Source organism: Dermacentor andersoni, chromosome 2 (genome assembly GCF_023375885.2).
Source record: "Dermacentor andersoni chromosome 2, qqDerAnde1_hic_scaffold, whole genome shotgun sequence".
NCBI lineage: Eukaryota > Metazoa > Arthropoda > Arachnida > Ixodida > Ixodidae > Dermacentor > Dermacentor andersoni.
This window is the reverse complement of record NC_092815.1, coordinates 170,710,008-170,725,031: the sequence shown is the minus strand read 5'-3', so window position 1 is coordinate 170,725,031 and position 15,024 is coordinate 170,710,008. Positions and strand designations below refer to the sequence as shown.

The 15,024-nt window shown below is 47.0% G+C and overlaps 1 protein-coding gene across 2 annotated transcripts in view; it reads right to left on the bottom strand.

Moving 5' to 3' along the window:
- Window positions 1-15,024, bottom strand: part of LOC129387245 (uncharacterized) — a 60,900-nt gene that overhangs the window by 23,878 nt on the left and 21,998 nt on the right. For both annotated transcript variants that reach the window (XM_055076045.2, XM_055076044.2), the window contains exon 9: window positions 11,033-11,066. In XM_055076045.2, coding sequence (XP_054932020.2) covers window positions 11,033-11,066 — 34 coding nt within the window. The remainder of the gene's footprint in view (window positions 1-11,032; window positions 11,067-15,024) is intronic.

Here is a 15,024-nt window from a genome sequence, read left to right as displayed (position 1 = left end):
CCCCTAAAGCGTGTCTCATTATGATATCGTCGTTTTGGCACCTAAAGCCCCAGAAATAATTTTTCGTAAGAACAGTTCAATACAGCGATCACTCTAAGCAAAAACACACTCTACGAAATTCAAACAAGGTAATGGAGTAGCAAGAAAATGGGGATTTCATCTATCCCGAGTCTTCAAATAAGTCATGTATCAATATGAAGCGGACGTTTCGACCCCAGGAAAGTACTTTGTCAGAAAGTTCGGTCTGAGCGAAGGCTTCCTTTATTCAGACACTGTTCGTGTTACCAACTAAACCTCTAGTTCAGAATTAACTGAGAAGCTAGTGCATATGAATTGTGGTGTCTTTCTAATTCGATATCAGTATATCTCTTCCACTTTGGCGAATAACACAGCCATACAAGTTCGTGGATTGGCAACAACTGCCGATTTTGAGAAAGGTCATCGACAGCCTAAATTTTCAACCTTTCAACATGGCATGCATACACGTGTCCCTCCCTCCCCTCTTATTTATTTAGATTAACAATGTTACGATGAGGTGTATTGAAAGTTGAAATTAATTGCATTTGCTAAACCAGTTCAAGTGCACTTAGTTGGCGACCTTTAAGCCAGGTGTTTCTTTTCAGTGTAACACATTATTTTAAAATAAACTGGCATATTTGTGCACCTGCTGTTCTTGCACACAGGCTACTTGAATTGGCGGACATTAGCTGGAAGAGAAATTTCGAGGACGATTTCGTTAATGACCAAAAATGCGCTCAGTAATTTTTAAAATTTACTTTAGGGCGCCTGTTGCAACCGCAAAATTGAAGCCGTGCAGTAGTGAAGTCCCGTCTTCTTAGCAGAAATCCTACGGCTAGCACCACTTTCCAGGTATGCAAAATGTACTATGGAATTCATTGTAGTTCAACTAAACAGTTTCCCCAAAACATCACCAGCTCGGGAGGATCTTCGCTAGAACGCCGAGGCATTTTTTTAGCAGATTTCGGGGACGGATACCTCAGAAGTGGTAGTCCTGGGATTTCTTCTAAGCTGGCATGACATCTCTACTCCTCGGCTTCAATTTCACAATTACGACACGTGCCCTAAATTGATTAATTAAGAAAGCTAACGCGCATATTTTAAATAATTTGCTAAATCATTGTCCTAATTTTTTTTTGCTGCTAACATCGGTCTATCCACGTAATTTATGTGCAATAACAGCAGCGGCAGTAGATATGACAGTTTCCTTTAAAATAAAGTATTCCGCATAAATAGAAATACCTGATATAACCATAGGGCAGATAAGTGATATCAACGCCTTCTGAGCTATGGGAAGACGAAGAAGACGACGAGCGATAGGCTCGCTTCCGAACGCCCGTCTGTAATTTTAAGTTTTTTTTAGCAAGTGTAGAGCGCCTTTTTACTCTTTGTGCCTCTCTTTCACCGAACGCCGGCCTGGGGGTCACCGTCCTGCGAGAGAAGCACAGCAAGCGGCTCCCGAAGCGCACCGGACCGAAGCAGCGCGGCGAGCCTCCGCCGTCGGCCGTCCTTCGTGATGCTCTGATGGCATCCGTCGCAAGCAATCAGCAATCAGGTCAGCACGTTGCTCCTGTAGACCACAGAGAAGATGAGCAAGCAAGGAAAAGGCTACGTGAAGATGACATCGACGCAAGGCAATCTGCAGGAGACAACGAAGAGATGGACCAGACAGCCTTCACTGTTGTCTCTTACAAAAAGAAAAGTGCCGCAGGTGTTCCTGTTATATTCAAGCCAACTCAGCCTGACAGCAGCTTATGGAAAGTAAACCCAAATCTTCTGGCTTCTGCGGTCGTGACAACAGCCCAAGAAAAGATACTCAGCCACCGTCTCAACAAGGATGGCAGCCTCATGGTGACAGTGTCTACACTTCCTGCAGCCAATCGTCTCCTCAGAGTGACAGATCTATCGGGTATTCCTGTAGAAGCTCGAGTTCCATACTCCTACTCTGCCACGTACGGGAGGATACAGGACGTTCCTGTTGAGTACTCAGATGACGACCTCAAGGAGTATTTGAGCGAACAAGGGGTCATATCTGCTAAAAGGCAAGTTTTCTACGTCCCTAACGAAGATGGCGTAGTAACGGAAACCCGAAGACGCTCGGTCATCCTGGAATTCTCTAAGGACGCCCCTTTACCAAACCGAGTGTCGCTTGGATTCTGCAGTTATCCTGTGACGGAATACATGGGGTCTGCTACTCAATGTTTCAGATGTCAAAGACATGGACATATAGCGAAATATTGTAAAGGCCCCATCCGCTGCAAGATATGCGCTGGTCCACATACGCATAAGGAGTGTACGTCACGTTCCCAGCCTCGGTGTGCAAACTGTGGAGCTGAGCATGCTGCGTCATACGGAGGGTGTCCTAAGAAGAAATCAGCCACTCTTGCACGGACGATGGAGCAAATCCAAGGAAAAGTGCGGAAACGACGAGAACCACCACCGAATCCGGATGTGATGTATACATCTACAAACCAAAAGCAACACGACACGGTGCAGCGCAGCGACACGGCTTTGAAAAAGTCCTACACCTCAGTCGTGAAAGAAAACCAGCAAAGGCCTTCAACTGCAACGAATCCATCAAAGCCCTCAAGTGATATAACCTCAAGCCCACGACAGCAACAAGTGTCATCAAGGTCGCAGCAGAAGAACAGGAAGAACCAAGAAAAGTTGTTAGATGGTAGCACTGCAAATGAGATACCAAGTATGCTGATTCCCATGATGTTCGCCGCAATCAAGGCTATTCTGCGTGCCAGCCCATCGTTTAAGAGCATACCTGAAATAGAGGCCATCCTGGCTTTGGAACCGCTAGTGTCGTCTTCTTTCACGGCGCAAAGCCGTGATTCTTCGCAGAAGCAACGATGGCTTCGCCAACAATCGTCTCACAAGCGGTGTCCACCAACAAACACTTCCGCACATGTACTATATTCCAGTGGAACGCTCGCGGCTTGCGCTCGAAGTTAGCAGACTTTAAGCATCTTACGCGAATATACCGATTCCCTTTTTTAGTCATTTCCGAGTCTCGCGTAGACGAGCACTTTAGGATAAAGGGGTATTATTTTCATCATTCAAGGCGACAAAATGGAATTAGCCGACTGCTCGTTGGATTTCGCAACGACATACCTGCCTCTGCGATTGACGTAGCACCACATGACAAGAACGAATATATTTGCGCAACCACAGTGATTGCATATAAAGTGTTTACCCTGATCGGCGTCTACTTGGAACCAGGATCACCTTTCGACGTGACAAGATTGGAAAACTTGTTGACAAACACTCAGTCTCCACATATTATTTGTGGCGATTTCAACGCACATAACGAGATCTGGGGCAGTTCACATACATGTGCTCGGGGTGCCAAGCTGGCGAAGCTTTTTGCAAAATACAATATAGAGCCCTTGAACGATGGCAGCATAACATACCTGAAAAATCCGACGACTGTTAGCTGCATTGACGTCACATTCGTATCAAGTCAAGTGGCCCCTATGTTCGGATGGTGTACAGATTTCGAGACTCGAGGTAGTGATCACTACCCGATCCTAATCTCTGCCCTCCATTTTCGGACGTCGCCCAGAAAAGTGAAACTGAAGTCGGTAGACTGGGAAGCTTACACAGCAGCCGTAGACAAAGGAATCACAGCCTCAACTACGAATACAGAAATAATACCGACAATAGCTCATTGCCTCAAACAAAGTACCCGCTCTGCCACTAAGCATTGTAATGTACCAACAAACGACGAGGAATTTGAAAGGTTATGTGCTATTCGAAGGCGTGCCGAAAGGAAGGCTCTACGTACGAAGGATATCGAAGACCTCAGAACTTGTCGACGGGCACAAAGACATATACGACGTTACCTCACCAAACTGGACCAAAAAAGGTGGAGGGACTTTTGTGGGACACTGGACATACGACAACCGCTGAGCAAAATCTGGCGAGTCGTCAGAGGCATTCGCAAAGAGCCGCAACAGCTGTACCCTTTTATCGCCCTCTCATTACATGAGCGCGCATCTCTGAAAGAGGTGGCAGAGCAGTACTGCAGGCTCCTTTCCAACGGGGCACAACCTTTGCGGCAAATTGCAAGTCGTCAGCCTAGTCCACCTCGAGCTACCCTTCCTGACTTAGAATTACCATTCACCATCGAAGAGCTCACGGCAGCAATCGGCGACGTAAACAAGCGATCATCACCTGGCCATGACGGCGTGAGTTATGAAGCGCTCGCAAATCTATGCCACACATCTCGCCTACGCCTTCTGGAGTACTACAACGCCTCATGGATAACTGGGGAGGTTCCTACGGAATGGAAGCTTGCGAAAGTCATTCCTATATTGAAACCAGCGAAGCAGCCAACAAATTACGCCTCCTTCAGACCCATATCTCTGCTTAGCTGCGTAGGGAAGCTATTCGAAAAAATGATCTACAAACGACTAAATTGGTTCTTGGAAACTGCAAAAGTTTACCCGGAGGAAATGAATGGCTTCCGGCAAAATAGATCCGCAATTGATAATGTCATTGCCTTGGTCTCATCAATTGAAGAGGAATTGGTCTCTGGAAACATACCTACTGCATTATTTTTAGACATTAAGGCAGCATATGATTCGGTCTATCATAAAGCAATACTTGACGCTTTGGAAACCCTTGGTCTTGGAGGACGGCTCTACGCATGGATTGAAGACTATCTTCAAGGACGCCAACTTTTCATGTGTACCCCGGATGGCCCCACGGCGCTTTATGCCGTCGAGAAGGGAGTGCCACAAGGAGCTGTGTTAAGCCCGGTATTATTTAATTTAGTCCTCATCCATTTGAAAAGAAACCTGCCCCCTGGCGTCAAAATCACACTGTATGCGGACGACATCTGCATTTGGAGTGCGGCGCGTTCCCGCAGTACCACCCAACAACGCCTCCAGAGAGCGCTAGCAAATATATCGGCCTACCTAAATCCAAGGGGTCTGAAATTGTCCCCCGACAAAAGCGTTGCCATGGCTTTCACGCGGAGGTGTATGGAAAAATACCCACTAGTGTTGGGTGGTCGTGCCCTTCCATACGTCAAGACGTAAAGGTTTCTTGGAGTGACGATCGATAGGAACCTCACATGGTCGCCCCAAGTGAAAAAACTGAGTGAGAAGATTTCCTCGGCGTCGCACGTATTCCGATTTTTAGCCGGATCACAGTGGGGCAGCAACTGTAGATCAATGGTGCTCCTCCATAAGGCCTACGTCGACGGAACACTACGATATTACCCCCGATCCTGCACAAAATATCTCCCACAAGCAAGAGAAAACTCGAGGCAGCACGAAACAACTGCATTCGCGTATGTCTTGGCCTTCCGAAGGGGTCGTCCCGGTCAGGGACTGTAGCAGAAGCTGGATGCCTGCCTCTGGAAGTGCTATGTTCGCAGGAGACACTTCGGATACACCTCCGCCACGTCACTCATACGAAGACTCACTTTTTAAAGGATATTTCCAGAACCCGTGCTACATCTAGCTTTGGGCAGGCCGTCGGAAGCATATCTATTTCGATTCCTGCTCAGGCGTCACAAATTATGCCGCGAAACATTTCACCATGGACACTGTCCCCACTGGAAATCGTGCCATATATACCTGGAATCAGTGCAAAAAAGAAAATGCCTCAGGCAGCGACTTATCAGATAGCTTTAGAATATATGCACAAAGAATACGCAGCCGCAACGCACATTTTCACAGATGGCTCTACAACTCCACATCGTTCATCATGCGGACTTTTTGTAACCTCTACAGGGCAACGATTCTCGTTTCGTCTTGAGCGAGCGACATCATCTACTTCAGCGGTGCTATATGGCATTAAGGAGGCCCTTGTGTATGTACTTCGACAGCAGCCGCCAAGGACATGGGTGATTTTCACAGACTCAAAAGCAGCCCTACAAAGTATCTGGAACAGGCACAAGCGTTGCAATAATCAACCAGCAGCATTTGACATTGCTTATCTTCACCACAGGGCCAAGATTGCTGGGCATTGCATAAAGTTCCAGTGGATACCTGGCCATGCCGGCATTTCGGGAAATGAAAGAGCGGACGAAGCCGCCAGAAATGGACTCCAATACCGCAAGTTCAAAAGAACATATTTTACAAAAGCCGATGCTTCAAACATGGCAAAAAAATATGCCTATCAAGAAAAAGACCGCATCTTGAATCTGCCGCTTCACCAAGATAACTTCCTACGTTACATTGACCCAGAAATGAGACCGAAAATTCCACGACCACTTCCTCGACACTTAGAGACATTGTACCATCGTCTTCGACTGAACGTGGCATACACGAACAGTTATCTGTACCGCATAGGACTTACCACTAACCCATACTGTGATAACTGTCGCAACTTAGAGACAATTGAGCACATATTACTAGAATGCCCCGCGTACCGCGACGAGAGACAATTTTTTGAGCACCAAATGGACATGATTTGCCACGAACCGTTAACGTTACCGAGCATCTTAGGTTCAATGCCCGGCCCTTCAAAACAGCGACGGGTTTTGGATTTATTGTTCAATTACCTGACAGAAATCGGTCAAATACACCTTAAAAATTAAAAGCCTTAAAAATTGCATCCTTACTATACAAAAGCTTAAATTTACCCGCCGTGTCACCTGTAAATATTAGTATAAGGTCCACTCGGACATTTCATATTTACTTTTATCCTTTTTTTCTCCAACTCTTTTCTGGAATCTTTTAATCCCATTCCCCATCCCTATACAGAGTAGCATGCCAGCAGTTATATACGCGCCGGCAAAATTCTCTGTTTTTCCAATAAAGAGCCCTCTCTCTCTCTCTCTCTCTCTCTGTGCTATGGCCTATGCCTGGAAACATGCAGTAAGCGAGACAGTGCACTGATTAGTGAAAACATACAGAGTAAGACTGTGTGACCTTGGATTTTCTTCATAAATAAAAGAGGGCCCCCGTCGCGGCAGCGTTCAGCGGCTCAGTGTTGTCGAGCGGCCTGTACTAAACGGTCCGGAGACAAGCCTACAATCTGCGTAGAGTTATGCTATGCGCGCCAAAGAGAGAGAGAAAAAACAATGGGGGGGAGACAAGACAGAAATAAAAGAAGCACCGACTTCCAGTGCGTGATTAGTACCTGTGGTTTTAGACTCTAGGCCGCGCCTCGTCAAGTTGCTTTGCTACATAGCAGGAACCGAACAAAATCGTTTCTTCCTTTTTTTTTCTTTCTGATCATGTGGGCTGAGTAATAAGTGCGTGTTCCGGTTGTCGAGCTGTCTGCAAAGTACGCCAGCCGGGTGATCGACTGATGGGGAAATCACAATAATTGATTTTTTTTTTCGTCTCGGTGCCAACAACCGCGCAGCGTAATGTGCATTAGAGATCGCTGTATATAGATAACAGGGTGTTGAGAGATACACACAGTGCGCCATCAAAGCCCTTCTGTTGTTCTAACACAGGACAGGCCATTCATTTCATCACAGCGTATGAATACAAACTGATCATACTTACCGGAATCGGTTACAGCGCACCGATACGAGACAAAGAAAGCACGCGAAACTTTCCGGCGCAAGTTTTTGATACAGGTGAAAAGAGACAAGTTTTCATGTCTGAAGCCTGAAGTAGGTTCGTCCTGCTACAGATTTACCATGTTATTCTGAATGGGGAAGACGAGCAGAGAAACTGAACAATAAATTGGCAGACTTAACTGTATACATATATAGCTGACGTTTGCGTAATGAGAAACAGTCATGACCTGTAGAGACCGGTTGTATGAATACTGTAACTGCTGTATAGCGAATGGTCACATAGAGATTATGAGTCGTAGTGTTTATATTTCACATAAGTAATGGAGAATGTCTTTCTTGCAAAATATGAGATGGAAAGCAAACTATAACCCAGAAGCACGTGCCTAGTGCACAACGTCACAAAGAGAAAGAGAAGCGGTCTAGCAATTGTCTCCTAAAAGGGACATCATGCTCACCCGCTTGAAGAGCAGAGATAAAGAAAGAGAAGAAGGAGATAAAAGAAAGCAAAATGGAGAGGAAGGCACCTCACAACACATCACACAGTCACGCGCAGAGTACGGTCATTACGGGCGAGAGTCTAGTAGAGTGGTTGATAAAAATTCCAGGGCAGCTTTGAGAGCATCATATAGAGTTGAAGCACGACCATTTGGACACGTCAGCAGGCACAGTTCGAGCAAGATTAATTCGTGGGAACTTGCTCAGCAGCACACAGCGAGAACTGAGTAATGTTCAACATTCTAGCAGTAAGTGCTCAAGTGTTTTGCTGTAACATGCACGAACAAAGCACGGAGGGCTCGGCGCAGGTCCTTCTCGGTAAAGACGATGCACGACACTACCAAACCCAATGCATAACTTGAGCAGTAGAGACCTACTGCGGCGAGATTAGGCCAAGCCAGAGATACCTAGTGGCCCATACACATTCGCCTCAGTGCACATACACAATGCACATGCCCAATCGCCCCTGTGGCACATGATTTTAGACTGCACGTCACCGGGATCGGCCCACCAAAACAATGAGATGCCCGCCAGCCCGCGCACCTTTATGTAAAAACGTGGCTGCACCTGAGGAAGAATGCTCCGCATTGATTAACCAACCACGCCCCTCAAACACCGTAAACACACTCTCTGCGAACTAAGCACAATGTCTCGTTGAAAATCATGCATATTACAGGCGGGGGCAAGATATTGTGGCCCATGGTAGCACGTGGCAAGAGGCTCGAGTGGCAAGTGCAAAGTTCTAGCCAGCGACATCTAACGGTATATGCACCTGGTGTCACTGGCGCTCGCACTCTACCTGGCTAGCAAACATGGCAGTTACCGCACTTGCGGCAGTCACCTTTCAATTGAAAATTGCTGCAATGCGCACTCCTGTTGCACTAGGGACCGGCCTTTCATACAGTTGGGGTAATCTTAAACTAATGCAAACGCATTTCGTAGCATTTCGACTGAATCCAAAAAGAAATTGTCGGCGCAGCGCTTCTGAAACGCGTGCGTCGTGAAAGCAACAGCATCTGTTTATCTATTCTCGACTGTTTAAATGGCACGCCATTGGAGAGGCAAACTCGCCCCTTGCAGTTATTTCCAAGGCTCCAAAGGTGACGGCCGGAAGTTCGATAATTACCATGCTTGCGAGTTATATAGGACGCGAACGCCATTCTCTGCATTAAGCGCTTGCCATCAGCTGTTGCTGGCTACATCTTGCCACGCACTCCGTGGGCCACGATATTTTGTCCCCGCCTGCACCTAAAAATACCTAAAAGATCTTGGTTGAGAGCAACACACTGTCGGGCGTCTCGAATGCGCGCCACGTACATCAAACCTCCAACTGTGAGCTCGACGTCGGCCTCAGGACAAAAATTAAATGCTCCGATTTTACGTGCCAGAATGACGATCCGATTAGGAGGCACGTCGTAGTGGGAGGGGGGGGGGGGGGCTATAGATTAATGTTGACCAACTGTGGTTATTCGGCGGGCACCCAATGCACAGTACACTAGCGTTTTTGCATTCCGCCCCTATTGGAATGCGGTCGCCGCAGTCGGGGTCGAACCCGCGACCTTAACCTCAACAGCGCAACGCCATAGCCACTGGCCTACTACGGCGGGTCTGCCTCGGGGCAATCCTAGAGGACGTATTATAAAGGCCAGAATACATGGAGCGAACTTTCACGACGAAGTTCGGGCGGCAGAAAATCTGCCGCAGCGCGACGCCGTATGTTCTTCGGGCTGCGCTACATGGAGCGAAGACACGGCGTCCGCCGCCGGCGAGTCGCTACGTTGTTATCAGTGTGGCTAGACGAGGCAAATGCGCTGTAGTGAAACACATGACACAAAAAAAACTTTCACGACGACTATTATCGCTTTTGAATTGCGCAACACTCTAAAAACGCGTAAAATTTTGTTTAGAAATGATTTCTAGTGTTTTTTATGTGTTTGAGACATTCATGTGCCGATGTAGATTAAAGAAAGCGGTGATGCTATGCGTTGTGGCAACACTGGGCGGGTAAACAACTTTCGGCTCCTCCAACTTCGCGGCTCTGTTCTGTGGCTCGACGCGCGCGGGGCACGCTTCTGAAGAGCCGAGTTCCAGCCGCGCCGCTTTGGATGCCATGAATACGAAAAGCGGGATACCGGCGTGAACGATAGAGCGGGATCGGGATACAAGGACAAGCGGGGAAGCCTAGTCGGAAGTCGGGGCGGACAGTGAGACCTGATTGGCTCGCTTTGGGGCGCCGCTCGTTTGCCGCTTCCGGTATCGTCGACGCTCGACGAACTTTTCTGCGCCAGCTGGATCGGCGGCGAACGACGTTTTCTCCGCCGCCGCGCGTCGTGCGTACGCCGCGGGGCGTCGAACGCCGACTATTCGTCGCATATTCGCTGAATGTATTCTGGCCTTAAAGCGACTACAAGAGGAGGTTGTGTCGGACAGGCTGTGCTGTTTATTTGATTTGATATCAACGCCGCGTTACACGTCATAACAGTGCAGTTCTCCGAGTCCTAATTATTCGATGAAGCAGGACCTTTTGCCCGTGTTTTCTGTAGAAGCTGCTACATCTCCTTGATTAGCTGGCGAGCGTGGGATTAAATCGGCAAACAAAACAAATTTATAATTTTATGATGTGAAGCACCGTCGCCTGTTTAACGTCAAATTATAAGGGCACCCCATAACATCACGCGCAAACACACACACACCATACATACATACATACATACATACATACATACATACATACATACATACATACATACATACATACATACATACATACATACATACATACATACATACATTGCCGAGACGCCATTTAATTAAATTTTCCCTTGGTCGGCATTGTACCTGGCCTTCCTTTATATTTCACTGGAAGATGTCATGATAAAGCTCCGAGTGGGAGTGCTATTGTGGACATCGGCGGATTCCGCCACATTATCAAATTCTCCATTTTGTCAGCCATTACAGAAGTTTACAATGTGGTGGATTTCGTCAATGTCCAGAATAGTACCCTGGTATGCACCGACATATTACCTTTATCTGGAGGTGGAATGCCCATCGGTGTTTCCTGCGCAAGAAGAAAATGCACCAGCTGTATCTTGTTTCAAAAAAAGGGAGCACTGTTTAACATGCTTCAAAAACTAAATGAAAGCTGAGATACACAGTATGATTTATTGTGCTCTCATGCGAAGCAAGCAGCTTGGAAAGGTACTTGAACCGTTTATTTCATTTGATTAAATTAGCTTAAATTCATTCATTCGGTTTGCAAAATGGCGAAGCAAACGGGCTCTGTTCCCATTGCACTATTCCTAAAAGTGACCAAGCTGCAGTCTTTCTATTATTAATAACCAACGATGTAAAAGAACTGTGTTCAAGAATCATCGCTTTCGGTTTGCACCTCACACTTTCAAAAACAAGGGATCGAGCCCGGACAAAATGTGAATTTCCGGCAGAACCCCTCTGCCGATGAATGTCGACGTTAATGCTACGCGCACGTAAGTAGTGTAGCGACACACCGTATTGTCACCGCCGGAACGCGTACTGTATGAGGCGTGCATGAAGCCGGTTTCCTCTCTCACGCTTCCCCCTGAACACGCTGCGCCGTCTGGCGGCGCCACCGTGAAATGTATGCGTAACGCCTTCGTGAATATATATTCAGAGAAGGTTGTCTCAATAGACATGTCGCGGATTCCATTTTGCCTAGCGCCGCAGATATATTTTTTTATGATTATTTATGCCACTGAAGAGCAGCACATACCCAGTGGCGCATACACAGTGACTCAAGTTCGCGCGAAAGAGGCTCATTGAAGCGTGGTCAAAACCCAGTTGCACATACTCAGTGGTGCACACCCAAAGACCCAAGTTAGTCCGATGGTTTGTTTCGGACCCTGTTCCCTAAGCAGAGCGGCCCAATGCTGTACTCATCAAACCGTCGATGCTACCCAGTGAGCCAAGTTGGCGAGAAGACGGTTAGAGACAGACCTCGCACACAGGTATCATAGGCAACGAGATGGCGGACAGCCTCGCCCATAGAGCGCTGTCTGGGAATCCTTTGAGAAAAGTGCCTCAAGAGGACAAGAGACTCTTCAGAGAAGCGGTGTCGTGCCACTTCAGCTCTTTGTGGAGCTCACCTCACAAGCCATATGTGACTAAGGGTCTCAAAAGAAACCAAGCCACTTTACTGCTCCGCATTCGCACGGGCTCTGCTCGTACCCCTGCGTGGATGTATAAGACTGGCCTGGCGTTGTCTCCATTATGTTCAACGTGTGGTGTGTGCGGTGACATAGAACATTGCCTTATGTGCTGTACTCTGTATAACGCGGAAAGGAGTGTGTTATTCGGGTCCCTCAAGAAGACAGGAATTCCCCACAGTTCTCTACAGGACATTGTTTTCCCGCGCGGGAATCAGTTAGATAGGAAGGAGGTTTCTCTCCTTCTTTTTAATTACCCGCAGGACACGGATTTGGCCTCCACATGGTGACCTTAGGAGTGACTATGTGTAGTTGTGAGGTCTGTGTCTGATTTATATGATTTATGTATTTTAAGTGTCGCTACGGTGGAGCAATTGCCGGCAGCTACTGCAAGGCTAATCCCACCAGTAGCCTACAACCACTCAACTCAACTCAACTCAACAGGGGTAGACAGAAATATAGGCTGAAACATAGTGCCCTAAAAAAGCTCGAAGTTTTCGAAGAATGCTAACCGCATTAAATATGCCACTAATGACAAAGAATTTTGAAGACCACCTGGGTATATCGAGAAGATGTGTTTTATATCAATAGCACTGAAGGAGATGGCTCGAGATTGTTTTCGGATGTGCTCAACAATATTGCGTCAGCTTGAGTGAGAGTTTCATGACATGTATACGTATTCATGAATGACGACAGCGTCATCACAATAGAATGACGAACAAGGAATCACGTTGATGGATCGATGAAGGTGGTGTGACGACGACGGCATGATGAGAGTCGGATGCCGCAGTTGCAATGATGACGATGAAATGACCGCGTCGGCATCTCAACGTCGATATGGCATCAAATACATGACCGCGACTGTATGAACAGGATGCAGTGATGACGATGGTATGACAATGGGATGAGGACAATGGGACAGTGTATGATGACAATGGCGTGACGATCACTGTATCACGAACCCTCTATGACGACGATGGCATGACGAGAGGCTGGAGTGACATTGATGGCAAGGCCACGGCGGCATTACGATGACGGTCTGACAAGGGTGCCATGATGATTGCAATACAACGACGAGCCACCGCCTCCCACAATTGAAATAATCACCAGCCATTGATTTCAAACAAAGTTTTTGTCCACCCATCCAACGTTAAAGAGAGGTTGACGTCGATGTAAATACAGAAGCGGTTTGACGACGACGACGACAACGTGATGATAACGGGATTAAGTTACTTGAACTGATGACAGTAATAAAGCGACAGCGTAACGAAGACGGAAGGACGACGACTTCACGATGACGATGGCGTGATGACGACAGCATGATGAGAGTCGGATGACGAAAGGTGAAATGACGACGATGGCAACGACCACGATGGCATCACGACCCCGAACAGATAACCAACGGCCCAAGCTATTAGACAACTTGGATCACTGAGTCGGAGTAGAAGGCGTGAAGCCGGCAACGTGACGAGCGTGAGATCACGAAGCAGGAATGACGACGACTGAACGACCTTGACGGCATCACGACCACAAGCCCATACCTAGTGGCCCAAGCTATTAGACAACTTTGACCACTGGGTCAGGGTAGGAGGCGTGAGGATGACGGCACGACGAGAGTAAGACACCACGAAGCTGGAATGACAATAATGAAACGACCACGACTGTATCACGACCAGGAGCGCTTAGCTAGTGGCCAAAGCAGGTAGCCAACTTGGGCTACTCGGTCGGCTTAAGATAGATAGATAGATAGATAGATAGATAGATAGATAGATAGATAGATAGATAGATAGATAGATAGATAGATAGATAGATAGATAGATAGATAGATAGATAGATAGATAGATAGATAGATAGATAGATAGATAGATAGATAGATAGATAGATAGATAGATAGATAGATAGATAGATAGATAGATAGATAGATAGATAGATAGATAGATAGATAGATAGATAGATAGATAGATAGATAGATAGATAGATAGATAGATAGATAGATAGTTGGGCAGGCAGGTTCAAAACGGCTGAAGTGTGCCAAGAATGCCATTGGAACTAAAAAGTGTCACAGTACGGAATACCATTCTAGGGATTGCACTTGTTATTAAAAGAGAGAACATTCCTAATGTGACAAAAGTTATGACATCTGCCAGAGGAGCCCGAGGGGAAGACATGGTGAGAGAGAGAGAGAGCGGGCGACGAGGATAGCGTACGGCGGTGCCCATGAACGTGCACTGTACACGTTCACAGTTGAAATGTACATATATACATCTTGGGTGCACAGCACATCACAGTGCGTCGTCGCCTGTCATGCAGTGCTAGAACGTGAATGTGAGGTCGCTCTTTGTGGCAAGTATCAAGAACGTCTTTCTCGCTCGCAGTGCACTTTGAATGTACGCACAGAATCTTCAGCTTCAAAACAGGTATGTCGGCCAAACAAGGCAGTGCAGCGTTAAGTGCCTGGCGTTTCGTGAAGTAGCCAGCACGACAGTCGATGGAGCAGCACATACCTGCATTGGTGAAATCACACAGCGCGCTGCATATCTAAGGACGAACTGCATATCAAAACGAAAGTGTTTCCTGCCTTATATCTCGTGCCGACTACTTTAGCGTATAAGGAATGTGCGCGTGCCGATTTGTTCTAGGACGCCCACAACCACTAATAGGTTCATTCATTCGCATATGCACGGTCTTCAACATCAACAATGCACCCCCATTATTAAGAAGACAGGATGCTACATAATTGTGAGAAACGCGGATAATAGCTTAGGCATTTGGCCCACTTGTTCTGCAGCAAGAATGAGGACACGGAAAAACAGATTTCTAGCTTAACATTTCCCA